The sequence below is a fragment of the Equus asinus genome, chromosome 2 (genome assembly GCF_041296235.1).
Source record: "Equus asinus isolate D_3611 breed Donkey chromosome 2, EquAss-T2T_v2, whole genome shotgun sequence".
NCBI lineage: Eukaryota > Metazoa > Chordata > Mammalia > Perissodactyla > Equidae > Equus > Equus asinus.
The window spans coordinates 6,673,566-6,691,424 of NC_091791.1; the positions used below are offsets into that span (position 1 = coordinate 6,673,566).

Here is a 17,859-nt window from a genome sequence, read left to right on the forward strand (position 1 = left end):
GATCCTCCCAACAATCCTGTGAGTGGAAGGTATTTTTATTCCAATTTTCCTCGTGGGGAAACTGAGGCTCAAGTTGGTGAGGGGACTTCCCATGGTTGAGTCAGGACCAGAGCCCTCTCTAAGCCAGGGCACTCCCCTCCCCGCTGACGGGCACACGGGGCTTCCTCACAGGGCCCTGTCTTCTAACGCCTGCTGGCTGCCATCCCTTGTTCTCTTTTTCACTTGAATGTGTTTCTTATCTTTGCCGGGGCTGAGGTCACTCTTTGTGTCAGCAGGAGTCTGCACTTGTTCCTTTCAGTCCTGGCGAGAAAAAGCAGGAATTCTAAAAAGCAGCAATTATCACTCCTGCTTCCTTTGTATGGTGTCCTGTAAATAATTTATCTGGCTTTGAGGGGTCTGAGACTGAAAACATATTAAACCTTGCTGTAACCGGGCGAATTCTGCGTTCCGGACTTGAATGAAGCAGGAAAGAGAAAGGTGTCTTTGAAATCAGAGAAGACTTCAACTGACCGGAGAACACAAGTGGAAGCGCTGGAAAGGGAGGGACGGCAGCAAGAAGGAGCATTTTCATGGCATGGAAAGGTCACCGCGAGGTTCCCACGTCCACATCCCACACTCTTTGCAGCTGGGATCTGGGACCAACTAGTTCTGGAGTTGGAAAACATCGGGAGAGGTCCTAGCTGGGGCACTTCCCGAGTCCCTCCTGCTGTATTCGATACCTGGATTAAACAAAGAAAATTGTGTTTGCCAGGCTCACCAGCTGAAGTCACAAGATTCCGGGGATCATGCAGCGCTCTGGAATTCCTACAAAAAGTCATCAGAAAGGGTATGCTGCCCGCCACGCAGAAACAGCTGTGCGCCGGACTTTTCAGATAAAAACCTTTAGCACAGAGTTGAAAAACCATGTGATGGTCATGGATTTCGTGAAGAGTAACTGGTTTCCCTCCCAGAGAAGAGCCAAAGTTTGTATCATCCACATGTATCAAGGCCTGAAGACAGCTGAGCAGACAGCTAGCAGATACGAGGTATGGCTGAATTTGGGCAGGGAGCAGTGGGCGCACACCCCATCCAGAGAAATGGAGCTTTGCTCATCAGGCAGACAGTTCAGATGTTCTAGCTGGTCTAATAGATTAATCATCTGTTTACAGTTTTTCCCAAGGAATTTGGAAAAGACTTTCTCATCTCTTAATTTATTTCAGCTTTTGAAATGTGAGGAGGGAAGCATTGGATTGATGTAATTTACACATGGCGCAAGTCTGCATTTATAAACATTTAATAGTGTTCCAAACAGTTGATAGTTTGTATCCTCATTTAGAAACTACAGTAAATTTTTGAGTTAAGTATTCTTAGCTCTGTAAGTTTGCAATCATCTGTCTTTAAAACAAATTCCTGTTTCCCCATGTGTTATGCAGGAGACTATCTCTGACTTACCTTGATGGAGTTGAAATAGAAGGATTTAAGTTAGGTGGGTAAGAATGGTCTTTTATTTTTTGAAGGTGAGCTCTAATTTTCAAGCAGAAACTGCTTTTGTGGGGGAAAAAGAACTTCGGAGATTTAGAATGTCAAAGTGAGATAAAGACATTATTCAGAAACATATTTGTATTCTGCAACTAGTATAAGCCACGAACGGTTATCCTTTGGAAAATAAACACACATGAAATCTGATCAGCTCTTTATTGTACATGGAATAAATTATGAATGGCATTGTAATTGACTCCCATATAGCTCACTTACCCATCTCTTTTGATAAATGTAACATGCAAATTGCTAATGTTTTATGAAAAGGGAGGCTTTCTGAATATTGACGCTGTTATTAGGAAAAGCTGCCCATGAATGCTGGCAAGAAGTCCAGATCTTTTGTTCCGCACACTGGGCTTGCTTATTTCGGGACAGTGCGAGAACCTGTTCCACAGGGTTCAAGGCTGGCTTCTTCCAGTTCCAGCCCTGGGATTGTGAATTTCCATGTTCACAACAGAGATGTAAAGGCCACAGGAATAATGGTGTTAATTAAATTCAGTAATAGTTTTTCATTAGTTCATTGCCCAATCAACCAGAGCAAAAGGTGTGCAATTAGAATATAATTGAAAGAAACCAGAGATGTTATTATTCACAACTAATTAATCAGATGGGGACAGAATTTTATCGTTGTATAATTTTCATTGAGGCTATTTTTCAGTCCTCCAGAGAGAGAAAAACTTGTTGAATGATATCATCTTGTATTTTACAAAAGCCTTATAGCCCCATTTTAAACCCTAAATGGCAAAGAGCAGGTCTGGCGTCCCCGTTTTTTTGTCTGCATAAAACTTCATTTATTTCTATAGCAACGTGCAAGATAACACTGTGGGAAAGTGCAGCTTTGTAGGAGATTGTAAAAAACATCAAGTATACTGACAATCATAGCTACGGCATTTTTTCGTGCCCCCTCCCCATCCATTACCAGTTTCAGCCACCAACTGAGGTTGTGTGCCTGCTGCTTAAATGTAACCTAGAGTCTAAAGTCTTCTGTGGAAATGAGTCCAAGACCCCTCCCACGGCAATCAGCCTGGTCCGCTGGACAGTCCTCACTGTGTCTGTGATTTGAGAAGTGGTCCTGGCGGGGCTGCTTCTTCCGCTCGCCGGCAGGCCAGGTTTGAAAACTGTCAGATAGGATCTGCGCTTCCTGTCCCTCTGAATTCTGAGCTCTGTTCTTTCAACAGCAAACATTTCAGAATTTCAAATTTTCCATATCCATTGGACTGTTTCTCATATTATTCCCACTGGGGCATGTCAGTACCATTTAGATTAGGAAACCCAGGAAGAAGGCAATTCCTTGCTCAATTTCCAAGCTGAACTGATGAGAGAGCACAATTAACAGCCGCTGGGTCCTGTTAGACTTGGCCCAGTGACCCCTTCTCTCTCCAAGGCTCTGAGGCCATTGGTTAACTTGCCGGGGCCTTGACCATAAAGTGCCCAGTGGGGTAAAAAATGAGCCAGGTCACTGGAATGAACTCTCAGTGCACAAAGTTGCTAGATTAAAGAAACTGGTTCTCCAGTAAAAGTGAGTTTGAGAGATTTTGTTTCCATAAAAACCTTATGGATTTCAAGTCCTTCCCATGAGGACCTACAAATCTGCTTGAGTTGAGTTTCAGATCTAAGACTGGCATTTTTCTAAAACTGTGACCTTAGTCCTGAGCTGTGTTAACACTTGGAGGTGCTGCCTCTCATCTGGGACAAGCAGTGACCCAGCCTATCTCTGCCACTGATGGTCCAGCCACACTCACTCTCTTACTTAAATGCCTTTTGACAGGAATGATGAGCAGACCTCTTGTGCTGGAGGGTAACTAGGATTGAAGCAGATGGCGGTGAGGGCGCTAAAGATCTGTGTCTTCATGTTTGCAAAACTTTGATCCCTTCTGACTCCAAAATGCTCAAAACTGTTAAAAGCACAGTGTGTGAAGGCCATTTCTCCCCCTGCATACACATTTGATAAATTTCAGACATCCAGATAGCCATAACTGGGCAGTGGGATGGACCTGTGTTTGGGTTATGACCACTGTCATTGCAAGCATGGACGCGTTCTGAGATTCCCTGTGAAGCAGAGCGTGGATGGTTTCACCAACTTCATGGAGAATTCAGAGGTGTGCTTGCATCTGCCAGAGTTTCACTGTGAGTCGGCGTCTCCTAATTGACTGTTGAGACCTTTCTGATGATAGGTGCAGGCTGGGGCCACCAAGCCAAGGCTTGTCCATTCATCTTCCTGGAGGTGACAGTTTCTAATATATTTAATCATTAGATGAGCCAGGGAAAGTTTCTGTATTTGGCAATTGCCATTTGGCCATGCTTCTCAATATTTCCCAAAACCCCTGTCATTTTCACCTCCCCTTCCTATTCATCCTACTTTTTGGATTTGGCTAGCGGTACTCAATTTTGGCTGAATACATGAATCACGGTGAACTTTTATTTTTATTTTTTTGATATACAAAAAATTGCACATATTTAATATATATGTTTTGATGAGTTTGGACATATGCATACACTTGTGATGCTATCACCACAATCAAGGTACTAAATACATCCATCACCTCCAAAAATTTCCTGTGTTCTTCTGCATGTTGCTTTTTTATTTGTTTTTGGTGTAAGAACACCTAACATGAGATCCGTCCTCTTCATATTTTAAAGTGCACGATGCCACGTTCTTAGCTGTAGGCACTGTGTTGTGCAGCAGAGCCCCAGAACTTACTCATCTTGCAGAACTGAAGCTTTGGACCCACTGAGCAACAACTCCCCATTCTCCCTCCCCCAACCCCCAGCAACCAACATTCTATTTTCTGCTTCTATGAATTTGACTAGTTTGGATCCATCATATGAGTGGAATCATGCAGTATTTGTCCTTCTGTAACTGGCTTATTTCACCAAGCATAATGTTCTCTAGTTTCATCCATGTTGTTGCAAATAGCAGGATTTCCTTTTTAAAGGCTGAATAATATTCCCTTGTATGTGTATGTTACATGTTTTTTATCTATTCATCTATTGATGGACATTTGGGTTGTTTCCTCATGGTGAACTTTTAAAAACGATGTGTGCCGTGGCCCAGCCTAGGCTGTTGAGAGCCAGAGCGGCTGTTTGATTTGGTTGTAGTCCTTTGGAGAGCATTGACCTTTGTTCTGGCATGACGTTAAGTTCCTTGAAAACAGTTTGATTCTTTCAGGGCTTACTTCTCAGCCGACTTTAGTCTAGGGAGAATTTTACCCCCAGGGGGTGTGTGGTAACGTCTGGAGACATTTTCGGTTGTGATAACTTGGGGAAGATGCTACTTGTACCTGCTGGGTAGAGGCCAGAGACGCTGCTAAACGTTCTACATGCCCAGGACAGCTCCCCACCCCCAACGACAAAGAATCACCAGCCTGAAATGTCCACAGAGCGGAGGCTGAGAAACCCTGCTTTAAGGCTGATTTAGTCCCTCTGTTAGAGCATGACCCTGTGAGAGTCTAGCTGATGCCTCACGAGTGTGAGATCTTTCTCCCGGGGCCCGTGGGAATATGAACTGTTTCCAGCTCTGGGTGAGGTCCCAGAAGTGTTCGACCTACTATTTTCTGGCAGTTCTTTTCCTAGTTTCAGGTCGTTTCCCCTCAAGCATGTGCAAACCAGTATTCAGCCAAAGACTCAGGGACCTCCTGCAGATTGCTAGAAGTCTCTTTCCTTGCAGTTCTCTCCTCTTCGGTGTGTGGCCCGGCGAGTTCTAGCTATCTTGGCCTCTCCGAATCCTGAGCTCTGCCTCCTTCACTCAGTGAGTCCCTGGGTTCTCTGAGTTTCTCCTCCCTGAGCTGCAGCCTGGAAACCGCCTCCAGGTGGGGACAATTATAGGGCTTGCCTCTCTCGTGTTTCCCCTCCCTCCAGGATCAGAGCCCCACACTGCTTATTGCCCAGTGTCTGGAAACCATTGTTTCATAGCTTTTGTCTGGTTTCTCCATCATGGCCAGAAGCAGAAGTCTCCCCGGGTGTTTGCATGTCCCACCAGAGCTGAGAAATGGGCTCTGAGGGATGTTTGCAAGTGGCTGGGGTGAGCCCTTAGGTCTTATGAAATGAAAGTGCTCAAGTGCTTGAAAATGAAAGTGCTTGGGCTTCAAGACAGCTGATTATCAGAGAATAAAGAAGTCACTGAGACGCAACAGCAGGTAAACAAATGTTCCCTTTCTTCTCGTAGTTATCGAAAGGAGCAGAACAATTTCACCTCTTTCCAAGCTCAGCTGAAGAGATTGAGCCAGATCCGAGTCTGCAGACTCTCGCTTCTCTTCCTCAAATCTTGGCCCCCAAGTGATGCTTTTTCCGGAATATGCTGGTGGCTCTGGCTGCAGTGAAGGCACTAAGCCCTCCAGAGTGAAGAGGGTTGAGAAAAGGGTATTTCACAAAGGGCCAAACATCTTTCAATTAGCTTTGCCACCCCTCGAACGGGTCAGGAAGCCCTGCCTCATCCCTGGGGCCTGCCTCCTGCCTGAGCGTGTACTTGATGATCCTCCTGGCAGCCTCAACCACTCACCTCCGTTGACAATGGCTGGTAGCCAAATGCAGGAGGAGGGAAATCTAAGAGGCAAAAGGTGAAGCGACCACCCTTGGGGCTCAATGCTGCCCACTCGCCGTGTTCTTCCAGCCCCTCCTGGCACCTGCCAATGGGAGGCTGGCTGTCAGGGGCCAGGCCTGGAAGAGGAGCAAGGGGTCAGAGGTCTGAAATTAGTTTTTCTGCATCAGGAGTTGCATCTGGTGATTGAGGTCTCCGCTGGGAATTTTATTATGGGTGAAGGGACTTGATCCAGGGCATTTGCTGCCAAGGCTCCTGAGGTCTATCTGACATCATTTTGGCCAACTTCCATCAGAAAACTGGACGTAGGTGGGCAGACTATGTCCGCATTTCAGCCAAACCAAGGGAGAGGAGACAGCAGATGAAAGGTGGTGGTGTGGTTAAGAGCGAGGGCACAGGATTAGATTTCCTGGGGTCTTGCTTGTTGAGTGACCTTGGCAAATTTCTTGACCTCTTTGAGACTCAGTTTCCTCATCTGTGTTCATGAGAACCGTGATAATATAGGGTTGTTGAGAGGAGTAAGGGAGATAATCTATAGAAAGGGCTGAGCCTCAGGCCTGGCATGGAGACAGTATTCCCTGAAAGTGAGTCATTGGTGCTCAAGTTTCAATATGCTTTTTTCTGTCATCCCCAGCCCTGCCACAGAGCCACGGTGGGAAGATGTGGCCCCAGGGCCCAGGCTCACTGTGACCAGCACTTTAAGGATGCTGCCTCTGTGCAAGCAGCCGTGTTTAAATTGAATACTCCCTTCCGTCTTTCCCCACACTCAAAGTGCCAGGTGGTAGGGATTTATGACCTTCTATACTCTGCACGGGGAAATCCCCATTCCCGAAGAACTCAGAGATGAGTCACCAAACTGGCCCTGAGCTGAACGCACAGTTTGCATTCAGAGCCCACCCCGTGCTGTGGTCAACTGCAAATTCCATGTGTGACAAGAGACTATTGAGAATGTGAGTTCGTACTGCTTCCTGCCTGATAGACGCAGGGTTGATGCAAGGAGTATTAACAGGGCATTTTCCATGTGCAATGCACCCTCCCTTAGAAGACCTATAAGGACCCAAATGGGTTTTTACCATCTCCTAAAGGATCAAATGGACCTCACACCTAAGTGTCCTGTAGAAGCCTCAGGAGAACTTTCTAAGAATGCAGACCCCTGGGCTCTGAGAAGGGTGAGGTCTAGAAAATCTATATTTTTAACCTGAAAACTGTGATTCTGATGCAGTTGTGAAGTCCTGATCTGGAAGTTCCAGGCCAATATTTTCCAACTGCGTGAGCCCAGGAGAAAATGGTAAAGAAGCCCATGTGAATTGCCTGTGTGAAGAAAGCTGGTGTGAAGGAGTAGGGGGATGGGGGAGGGAGGTAGGATCAGGGAGGAGAGTGGCAGGGCTGGACCGCTGTGTGCAAGGAGAGTTGAGAGACAGTGATTGAACAAAGGGGACTGGTGGTGTTGATCCTTGAATTGCCCCATTGACGCTCACCACAGCTGTGTGAGGCACGTGAGCCCTATTGTTCCGAAGAGAGAGTTCTGTGAGGCCCAGATGGATGGTGCAGGCTGCCTGGGGACAGGGTTAGGAGTGGCAGGATCTGGCTTGGTTACGCCCTACCCCGAGGGTGTGCTTATTCACGGTGCTGGGGAGAAGAGCAGGAAGCAGCATTTGTCCTGACAGCCACAGCTGGAAACCCAGGGGCCCTCAGAGTTGACCGTGGAGAAAGTGAGCTCTGCCAGGATCAGGTGGCAAGAGGCCGCTCCAGAGCCCCTCTGACTTCCTCTCTCCTGTAGCTTTGGGCATCCTTCCTTCTAAGGTTCTTTCACTAAGCACCTCCTGCGGGCTCTCAGTCCCACCTGTGTTCTCACTACCTGCTGTTTTTGCTGTTCCAGGTTCTCTTACTTTTCTAGTGGAGCAGTCAGATCAAAGAGGAAATATTGGGCTGTCTTGTTAAAAAAAAAATATGTATCAAGGACCTACTATGTGGTAGGAACTGTGTTAGGTGCTGGGGACACAGAGGTCCCCAAAGGCAGTGTTCCTGTCCCTGTTCATCATCTGGTTGGGGAGGCAGCCATTCCAAGGAATGCCAAGTCAGGGTGTCTACACTGAGCCGTAGACCCAGAGAACTCAGCAAGACTGCACAGGGAAGGAGGCATTTGGGCATGGAAGATGGGGAGTTCCTGCCCCGTGAATCCGCCTTCATGGAAGGTTGGGAGTTTTCCATGTCTAGGAGGGACAGTGAGAATATGGAGAATATGGGGCAAAGAATGGGGACATTTCAGGCAGAAGGAATGACAACCTCTGGATGGTGGCACAGAAAGGGAGAACCTAAACAGATCTGATCGTCTCTACAATTGCCACTAGAATTTGCAGGGCACAGTTCCCGAGAGCGGGGATCCAGGCAGAGGAAGGGCTCCAGAAGTTTGCTTCAGATTCCCTTGGGTCTGTGGCTGAAAGCCAGTCTGTGCCATGCAATCCATGAGGCCAGATGAAGAACTGGCCAGGGAAGAACAGGGACTGGGAAGCTGTAAGAGGAACGATCCTCAGAGCTCACCCAGGGCTGCGGATCATTCAAGCTCCCTACCATCCAGAATGTAGGGACCTCACTCACTGAATACAGGGTGAACTCAGTAGAGGTTGCCATGCCTGGGAAGGATGGCTGAGCTAGTCCCAGACTAAAGGCTGCTCTAGGCCCATCCTATAACAATTGTAAAAACAATTCTTGAAAGAATTAAGTTGTTTCACAAGTAGTTTAACTGCCTGCCTGAACAAAGTTCCACATTTTTTAAAAGATGACAACAAAATCCAGCAAGCAATAATATAAAATAAAAAATATCTGCATCCAGACAAAGCTTACTAGACATTCACAGAAGCAGGAAAGTATGACTATTAACCAGGTGAAATTACGGTTAATAGAAACAGACCATGAATGACAGAGACGATGAAATTAGCAAGGAAGGAGCTCTTAAAAAACTATTCTAAATATTATAGATATATTGCTTTCCCTTTAAATTCAAGGATTTAAGGATAATAGGGAGAGAAACAGTTGATAGAGAAAACGAACCAAATAGAATTTCTAGAGAAGAAAAAAAAAAATGACGCTACCTGAAATGGAAATTTTCCTAGGTGGAGTTAACAGGAAATTGAATGCTATTGAAGAAAAGATCAGTGAAATTTCTAAACTGAAGACAAGAGAGAAAAGAGGAGAGAGAGAGAATGAGAGAGAAAGAGCAGAGCTTGAGGGACCTGTAGGACAATATCAATATCAAGAGGTCCAACATACACATAATTAGAGTCTCAGAAAGCGCAGGGAGGGGGTGAGGGCAGAAAAAAGATTTGAAGAAATAGTGGCTGAAACATTTCCAAATTTAGTAGAACATAAGTCAAAGTACTACTTGTCAAGTATGTATACAGCCGAGGCCAGATTGTCAATGTCGTCCTATGCTGTGTTAAATAGTATATATTTCAGTGTTTCCCAGGACCGTGGTCCACAGGGTTATCAATCAGCCTTCTCCACTCTGAGGGATATGTTTGTTTCCATATGATCACTCTGCATAAATTAACTGAGGCTGCTTGCTTATTTACTTGTGGCTGAGATATTATCAATTTAGGGTAGGGTCCTAGGTTGTTTTGGCTCTGATCGGCTATTGGAAGAAGGAAAAACAATCTGGCAGACACTATCTGTATTATTCTTCTATTGCTGCAAAACAAATTATTACATACTTAGCAGCTTAAAACAACACCTATTTATTATCTCACAGTTTTGTAAGTCAGAAGTCCTGATGTGGGTTAACTAGCCCCTCTGCTTAGGGTCTCTCCAGGCTGAATCAAGGTATCAGATGAGGCTGTGATTTCATCTGTGGCTCAGAGGCCTCTTCCAAGATCACTGGTTATTGTCAGAATTCAGTTCCTTGTGGTCACAGGACTGAAGTCCCCATGTTACTGGTGGCTGTCAGCCAGCCCTCTCAGCTCCTGCAGGCTGTCCTCAGATCCTTGCCCTGTGCCTTCAGCCACAGGTAGTTTACAACATGTTCATTTGCCTCTTCAAGGCCAGCAGGACAGTCTCTGTTGCTTTGAATCTTTGACTTCTTTTAAAGACACACCTGATTAGGTCAGGCCCACCAGGTATAATCTCCCTTTGATTAACTCAACACCAACGGATTAGTAACCTTAATTATAGCTGCCAAACCCTTTTGCCATATAACATAACTTAATGGTGGAAGTAACAGTCCATCATATTCACAGGTTCTGCTCACACTCAAAGGAAAGAGAACATACAGGGCAGGTGCGCCAAGAGGTGGGAACCTTGGGAGCTGAGAATACTGTCTACCACACTATATTTGAAATTTTTGTATCTGGGCAGAAAAGGAAATAAAAGGAGCTCTTGAAATTGGAGGCATGTAGATTGGAGGCTCTGTCGAGGAGTTCCGTGAGGAAAGGCGCCCCAAATCTCCTGCAGCTCACCACTGTGCCCCCAGCACCAGGTCAGCCTTCAAGAAACATCTGAGGGATACGTGTAGGACTGAGTGAGTAAATGAACAGAAGTGCGTGAAGTGCGTTTTAGATGAAGACCTGAGGCCGGGCGAATGGTGGCTGATGACATCACACATGTAAGAGATGGTCCTCTGATTCGATACTTCTGTTAGGGTCCCTTAAAGATTCATTCATCTTCTGGTCATCGACAGACAGACAGGCATCAGCCCTAGTTTGCCCAAGTGAAGCTCCAAAGTGGACGGCACTTGTTTTATCACAAACTCCAAATAGAAAATTGTTTAATTTCCTCTCTGTGAGTCTCATTTACACCCCTTCTCCATCCAGAAAGGACTTGGAGACAGCTCCAAACATAAGTATGTTGGAAAACATCCAGCCTTTAGGAATAATAATGTATCAGACAAACAAATAGGGCTGAAGACAAATGGAGGCATTTTCTTAGAGTAGACAACAAATTGCTTGCCATTTTGTATTGAAGACAAGAAGCCACTTCCCAGCAAAGCAGCCTGCAGTCAGTGGTGAGTAGATTGGCCCTCAAGGGGCGACTCTGTGGCAGGGTTCAGATGGCTCGGATCTAGCCCTCTATTTCCAGAAAGTTCATGAAACTCATTATTTTAGCTACAAATGTGCTCAACTCCTCACTAATGAGCTCTGGATGCTGCTGGCGTCTCAGTGCCTGGCTCTGGTCAGTTGCTTCGTGCAGCTCTATAGTTATGGAGGAAGCATGTTGAGCGGTGCTGGGCGAGGCCTCGTATGCGAAAGGGACTGGGTCTCGTTGGTTGATGGACATGCAAAGGGGGGCCCAGGAGTGTATGGGAGATGCCGTGTGCTCAGATCTGCACTGTTTGCTCTCACTGTTGATTTAGTACGCAGGAAGGAAGCTTTGCTCTGCTCCCAAGGAGTGCAGGCCACTGTGCCAGCTGTCAAACACTCAGGGAGCAAAAATATGAAGACTCCGTGAAACATTCCGCAATAAATGGCCAAATGGTGTTTATTTTTAATACAAATATAAAAGCATTTAACTCATGTGGAATCACCGAAATGATACAATTTGTATTTTTTAGCTCATAGATGCATGTATGTATTTCATTCTTACTAGGACAATGGAAACACTGCAAAAACCAACTCAAAATTTTTTTCATCCCTTGATATAATCACATTCTCCCCACACTCTCTGCCTTAGTCCACTGCCGAGTAAGGAAGGTTCGAAAGGAAAGGGAGTTCTGGTGCCCTGTCCTCCCCTTTGCTTCTTCACCATCATTTTCGGCATAAGCGATTGGCTAACACAGGGACTTAACTGAGCAAGAGATGAACGATTGGGTTGGCTGGTTATTCACGTTTCTCGGAATCCGTCACCTTCTTTCTGCATTTGAAGTCGGTCTGGTTCTGGGGCAGCATGGCTTCTACGACTGACAGAACTCCACCTACTCCATCTTAGACATAATTCACTCATTTCGTGTTCATTTTGAGTCTTGCTGAACTGCCATGCATCGTAAGTTCACCCGAATTCTGTAATCAAGAAGCACCTGACACCTTATGTGAATGAGGCAGCGAGCACACACATTGTGTCTTTCTGCTCACGTGCACACTTCACTGGCCCACAGGACTTCAATTACAAAACGCAAGTTCAAAGGTAAGATTATTAAAAAATTCAAGATGGCGATACCAAAAGCAGAGGCCACAAAACAAAAAATGGATAAGTTGGAATTCACCAAAATGAAAAGCTTGTTTGCATCAAAGGACACTGTCAACAGAGTGAAAAGGCAACCCTCCTACAACATAGATGAACCTTGAGGGCATTATGCTCAATAAGCCAGTCACAAAAGGACTTATATTGTTTGGCTCCATTTTTATGATCTACCTGGAATAGCTAAATTCACAGAGACAGAAAGTAGAATGGTGGCCACTAAGGGCTGGGTGGAGGGGGGAATGGAGAATTCTTGTTTAATGGGTTCAGAGTTTCAGTTCGGGAGGATGGAAAATTCCAGAGATGGATGGTGTGATGGTTGCATAGCATGGTGAATGTACTTAATCTCACCGAATCGGACACTTTAATGGTCAATTTTATGTTATGTATATTTCACCATAATAAAAGACAGCTCAAGATGGCAACACTAAACCAAGCATGTGGCCCTTCTGAGTGCAGGCCCCGTGAACCGCAGGGCTCTCACACCTTGAGGCTGGTCCTGAACTCACTGGTGTTTATAATGCATAAGACAATTCTTTTTCACTAGATGATGAGATCCCTGAGGTCAGAGTCCAGGTCTTATTTCTCTCACTAACTCTCTGTTTGTTGAATTGAAACTTTAACCTAAATTGAAGCTGATTCATGATACATTAAAAAAAAAAAAATCAGCCTTATTAAGGTATAATTTGCATACATTAATATTCATACATATTATAAGTGTACAGTTCATTTTGTTTTGACGAATGCATACAGTTGTGTAACCAGTACCAAATCATGATGTAGGGCATTTCCACCAACCCAGAAAGTTCCCTCATGCCCTTGCACTCAATGCCCTTCCCCCGACTCAGCCCCTGGCAACCACTGAGCTGCTTTTAGCCACTTTAGTTTTGCCTGGTTCGGCAAGTCCTATCACTGAAATCATGCAGTGTGTGGTTTCTGTGACTACGATAAGTTTCTGTTACACCTTTTGGCGTCTTAATTAAATAGATGATGTTCTCTTGAGGCAGCAGAGGGGTGAGGACTTGGCCAGGTAAACTTGAGTTTTTATCCTGACTTTGCCATTTATTAATTCTGGCTTTGTGTGAACTCTGACCTTCTCCAGTGTCAGTTGCTTCATATACAAAACGGAATTAATAGTTAAAGTACCTTCATCTGGCACGTTTGTGGGGATTGAATTATGTGGTATCCGGAAAGAATTTATGGCAATGCTTGGCTCAGAGTAACAGCTCAGTAATGCTTAGTTATTTATCATATTATTATTGATGTTATTAACCTTAATCCTAAGAATAACATATCCTTGTGTGCATCATACAATGGGAGGAGAGTGGTACCTCCCTTATAGGGTTGCCATGGAGATTACATATGCCTGGGAAGCATTTAGCATGGAGCCTGGCGCTTGGTAAGCGCTCTGTAGTGTAGCTGTTATAAAGCCATTAAGGACCCTATCCTGCTATTCCCCACTAAGTAAAAGTCACCGTTTCTCCTAATTCTGAGAAGGTGTGAAAGCCAGCTATAAAAAGGGCTTCTTGTAGACGGCTTTTTGTCAGTCTGGGTGAAAAAAAAGTTGGTGAAATGCAGCCACCAGTGTGAGATGATAAGGCCCTTTGCCCTCAGGCCCAGGGGAATAGGACAGCGTGAACAGGTGAGCCAAAGCACAGGAAATACCTCCATCCTTTTTCTTCTTTTTTTGTGTCTTTTCCTTTGAAAGAAGAAAAGCAACAGCAATTGAGTTAAAAGTTGTAGGTGTGAGTGGGCGATTGAATTCTCAGAACTTTCCGAAGTGTTCCCAAGCCAGAGTAACTTTGTTGTATTTGATTTTGAAGTACCTCAAGCAATGCAGGACTCTAATTGAGGGAAAGTAGATGGTGACAGTAAACAATTACCGGGGAAAGAAGTTTGCGCATGGTACAAGAAATGGATTCCGTTTCTGGGATCATCAGCTCACATTTCCGAGTAAGGAGAAAATGCTGCCAGTGATAGGAAACATAATAGAACGTGCTGAAAGGAATACTTAAGGAGTCAGGGGAAATCTAACTCTTTGATATACAAAATAGTTCAGCTAAATTTGACTTTGTAACCGGGTAATTAACATGCCAATATTATGGAGTTATTTTCCCCCCACGCCTGATGTTTGCATAGAAATCTCCAGCCAAGTGCTTCGTCATTGCTGTTCTCATTTATCCCTGCAAACACTCAGGGAGCTGAAGTCACCCCAGTGGGGAAATGAGGAGCGAACTCTCTGTAGATCACTTCTCATTAGGCAGCCAGGGGAGGCTGTCTTCCTCCGCGTGTCTCGCAAGAGGAGGAATGATCGAAATAATACATCCTCTTTACATCCTGATTTGTCTCATTTTTAAACCAGAACCCCACCGGACACCACCCTTGAAAACAAAAGTGAAGGAGAATCAAGGAGAGACGGAAAGACCAAACTGCATCATCTTCATTCAGATCCTAACAAGGGAACCATCCCGCCATTTGCAATCAGATAGGGCATATTATCTCAGTAATAAAAGACAATTGAGAATCTAAATGAAAAATCTAATGCTTTTCATGCTGATTTATTTTATATTAGAAAAAGTTAAACCAGATGTAAACATGAAGAGATGAAGCATGAAGAGGGAATCAGGGCAGAGTGATAAATCTCAGCTTTGAGTTATTATAGGTGCAGGGTTGCATTAACCAGAAAGTACCCTGTTGATCCATAAACTGATCTGACATTAATTATTGTTGCAGAAGAGAGTTCAGAAGATTGAATACAAACATGTAACACTGGCAAAGATCAATCACGCGTCTAGATTAGCTGTGGAGGGTGTATTCGGCCCCAAGAGAGGCTGTGTTAACCCGTCGGCAGTCCAACCTGGAACCACCCCTGCCACAGGCTTGCTATCTGCCCTCTAGTAGGACCCTCAGCATGCCCAGGAGGAGGCATCAGGATGCTGAAAAGAAATGGTTCTCTTCCTGTCCTGTTGACAGACTCCAACAACGTCTGCCACATCCTAAAGAGCAGACCCAGCCAAAACCCCCCTTGGCCTTTGACAACTTGGGATATAAATAGATTCAGAATCTCTCCTCTGTTTTCTTTGCCGACCACGTATGTGTCCAGAAGAGGCAGAACGGAGGTGGGGTTCTGTGTGGGCCTGGCAAGTCCTAATTGTTTTCTCCCCTCTCTTCTTTCCTAGGGCCTATGAGATTTCAGTCCTTGTTTTACTTGCTCAACCATCTCTACCTACTTCCACTACCCCTACGTAAACACACACACACACTAATGTGGGGAATGCAGCGAGAACACTACTTCTAGTTGGAGAAGGATCCTGGCTCTGTCATTGGTAGTTCTGTGACCTGGGGCAAATTACTTAATCTTTCCCTACCCCAGGACCCATATCTATAAAATGCAGAGGGAATGCCTGTCTTGTGTGGACTGGATGAGGGATATATGGAAAACCCTAACCCAGGGACCAGTGAGTTTCTTAACTATCTGCAGTACCAAGCCACAGTTCTCCACCGAAAATTCTTGGGGCCAAATGTGATTCAACAACGATTTCTTAATATTATTTCAGAAAGGTAATACTGCACGACATTCCCAGCGGGATCTGAGGTAGCACCCTGTAATTAAGCTCGCTGATGTTTTTGCAATAAAATTTGTGAATAGTCACGCTAAATGGAATACATTAATATTACAAACAGCCTCAGGTTAGTTCAGGTAAGGTTTTGCTGTCAGGTTAGTTTTCTACAAACTCAGAGAGAAAAACTCTCTGATTTCAGAGCGTTGTGGAGTTTAGAATTGCAGATAAGGCATTATGGGTTCATAGTAAGAACTAAGATGTCTTGAAGGGAGAGTCAGTAAACAACAAAAACAGCGAAAAGCAGGAACATATTTGCTGCTCAAAGCCCAGCTGTGATGTCAGGGCTCGGGGGCAGCAAGGGAGAGAGTGTGAAAGTCATCCTGTAAATCATTTAATCTGACACAAATGGACGGGTCTAGTGGTATTGTACCTACGATGTTCAAATCCAGCACAGCTTCTGCCACCTGATGGAGCGCATAGGTCAGTTTGCTGTCAATGTCATCAGCGTCCTCACTGGTGTCAGGCTTAACCACAGGATTTCTGCTGTGGCTGGTGCTGGTCAGGCTGGACTCTGTAAGGTGGCGGGTGGGGAGGTGGTGTGGAAAGAACGCCAGATGAGAGTTGGGAGGGCTGGCATAGGGGCCAGCGCCACTGTTTTCTTGTTCTTGAGCCTTTCTGTCTCTCATCCTCTCTGCCTTGGTTTCTTTATATAAAAACCCTTTGTGTTCTGGCCATGTCTCAGCACCTTGGAGAATCAAAATGAAGTAATGTGTATAAAAGAGCTTTGCAATCTGGAACATTTCCTATGATTGTGAGATATCACTATTCTCTTCACGTGCTTGATCCCAATCATAGTTTTCTCCCAAAAAGTAGATCCTAATTGCCTGGCTTCCAATCTGGGCTCTTTCACTTGCTTCCTAGGTGTGTGTGTGATTTTGGGCAAGTGAGTTAACCTCTCTGTGCCTCAATTTCCACCTCTGCAAAGTGGAAATAATAACTATCCATCTCTCACGGAGTCGCTGGAGGATCCAGCGAGCTAAGTGTCAGGCCCTCAGTGAGCCCTCAGTGATAGCTCCTTTGTGATCTCAGGCTCGAGCCAGGCCCAGGAGCCACTGGGAACAGAGATGGAAAGCAGGGTCTTCAATCTTTTCCCTATTGTGTGGCTTTGGTAAATTACTGTTGCCATTCACTAAATAACACGCTAATGGCTTCAGAGACCTAAGGGAGACAAGATCTTGAAAGAACTGAGTTAGGAGTCACTTAATGATCACTCAGGAAATAGCTTGGGGCTGATCAGACTCTCCCGGTGAGTAGTAAATAGTAAGAACTATAGCAGTACCTTTCCTTTATCACGGGAAGTATTTTTACATGTAGAAAGAGTGTCACTATAGTCACCTATGTATGCTTTTTCCATTTTTTAAAAAAAATTTATTTTTTACTTACTTGCTGGGAATCATAGTGGACATCCATTTATGTTGCCTGTTGCATTAACAGTATATCACAAGGATGTTCTCATGTGATTTCACAGTCCTTTCATTCATTTCATTCATTCAGCATATATATATATATATATATTTTTTTTTTTTTTTTTGCTGAGAGAGATTAGCCCTGAGCTAACATCTGTGCCAATCTTTCTCCACTTTATATGTGGAGGATGGCTGACGAGTGGTGTAGGTCTGCACCCAGGATCCGAAACCATGAACCCGGGTGGCCGAAGTGCAGTGCACTGAACTTAACCACTATGCCATGGGGGCAGCCCTTCAAAGACATATTACAGACCTGGTGCTGTTGTAGGTGTTGCAAGTACTTCAAGGAACAAAGAACTTACAGTGTGGAGCTTATGTTCCAGTGGGGAGGAAACGGAAAACAAATCAATAAATAAATGTCACACTCGACAAATGAGGAACAGAAGGAAACTACCTCCACATAATGAAAGCCATATATGAAAACCCCACAGAGAACAGTATACTCATTGGTGAAAGACTGAAAGCTTTTCCTCTAAGATCAGGAACAAGGTGAAGATGCCCACTTTCACCACTTCTCTGCAACATAGTACTGGGAGATCCAGCCCGAGCA

The 17,859-nt window shown here is 44.9% G+C and overlaps 1 protein-coding gene across 5 annotated transcripts in view; it reads left to right on the plus strand.

Moving 5' to 3' along the window:
• The first annotated feature begins 208 nt into the window (after window positions 1-208).
• Window positions 209-17,859, plus strand: part of C2H10orf90 (chromosome 2 C10orf90 homolog) — a 214,032-nt gene continuing 196,381 nt past the window's right edge. For all 5 annotated transcript variants that reach the window (XM_070481036.1, XM_070481028.1, XM_070481030.1 and 2 more), the window contains exon 1: window positions 209-1,025. Coding sequence is in view for 3 of the 5 variants with exons in the window: in XM_070481028.1 (XP_070337129.1) it covers window positions 786-1,025 (240 nt within the window). In the remaining 2 variants the exon portion in view is untranslated. The remainder of the gene's footprint in view (window positions 1,026-17,859) is intronic.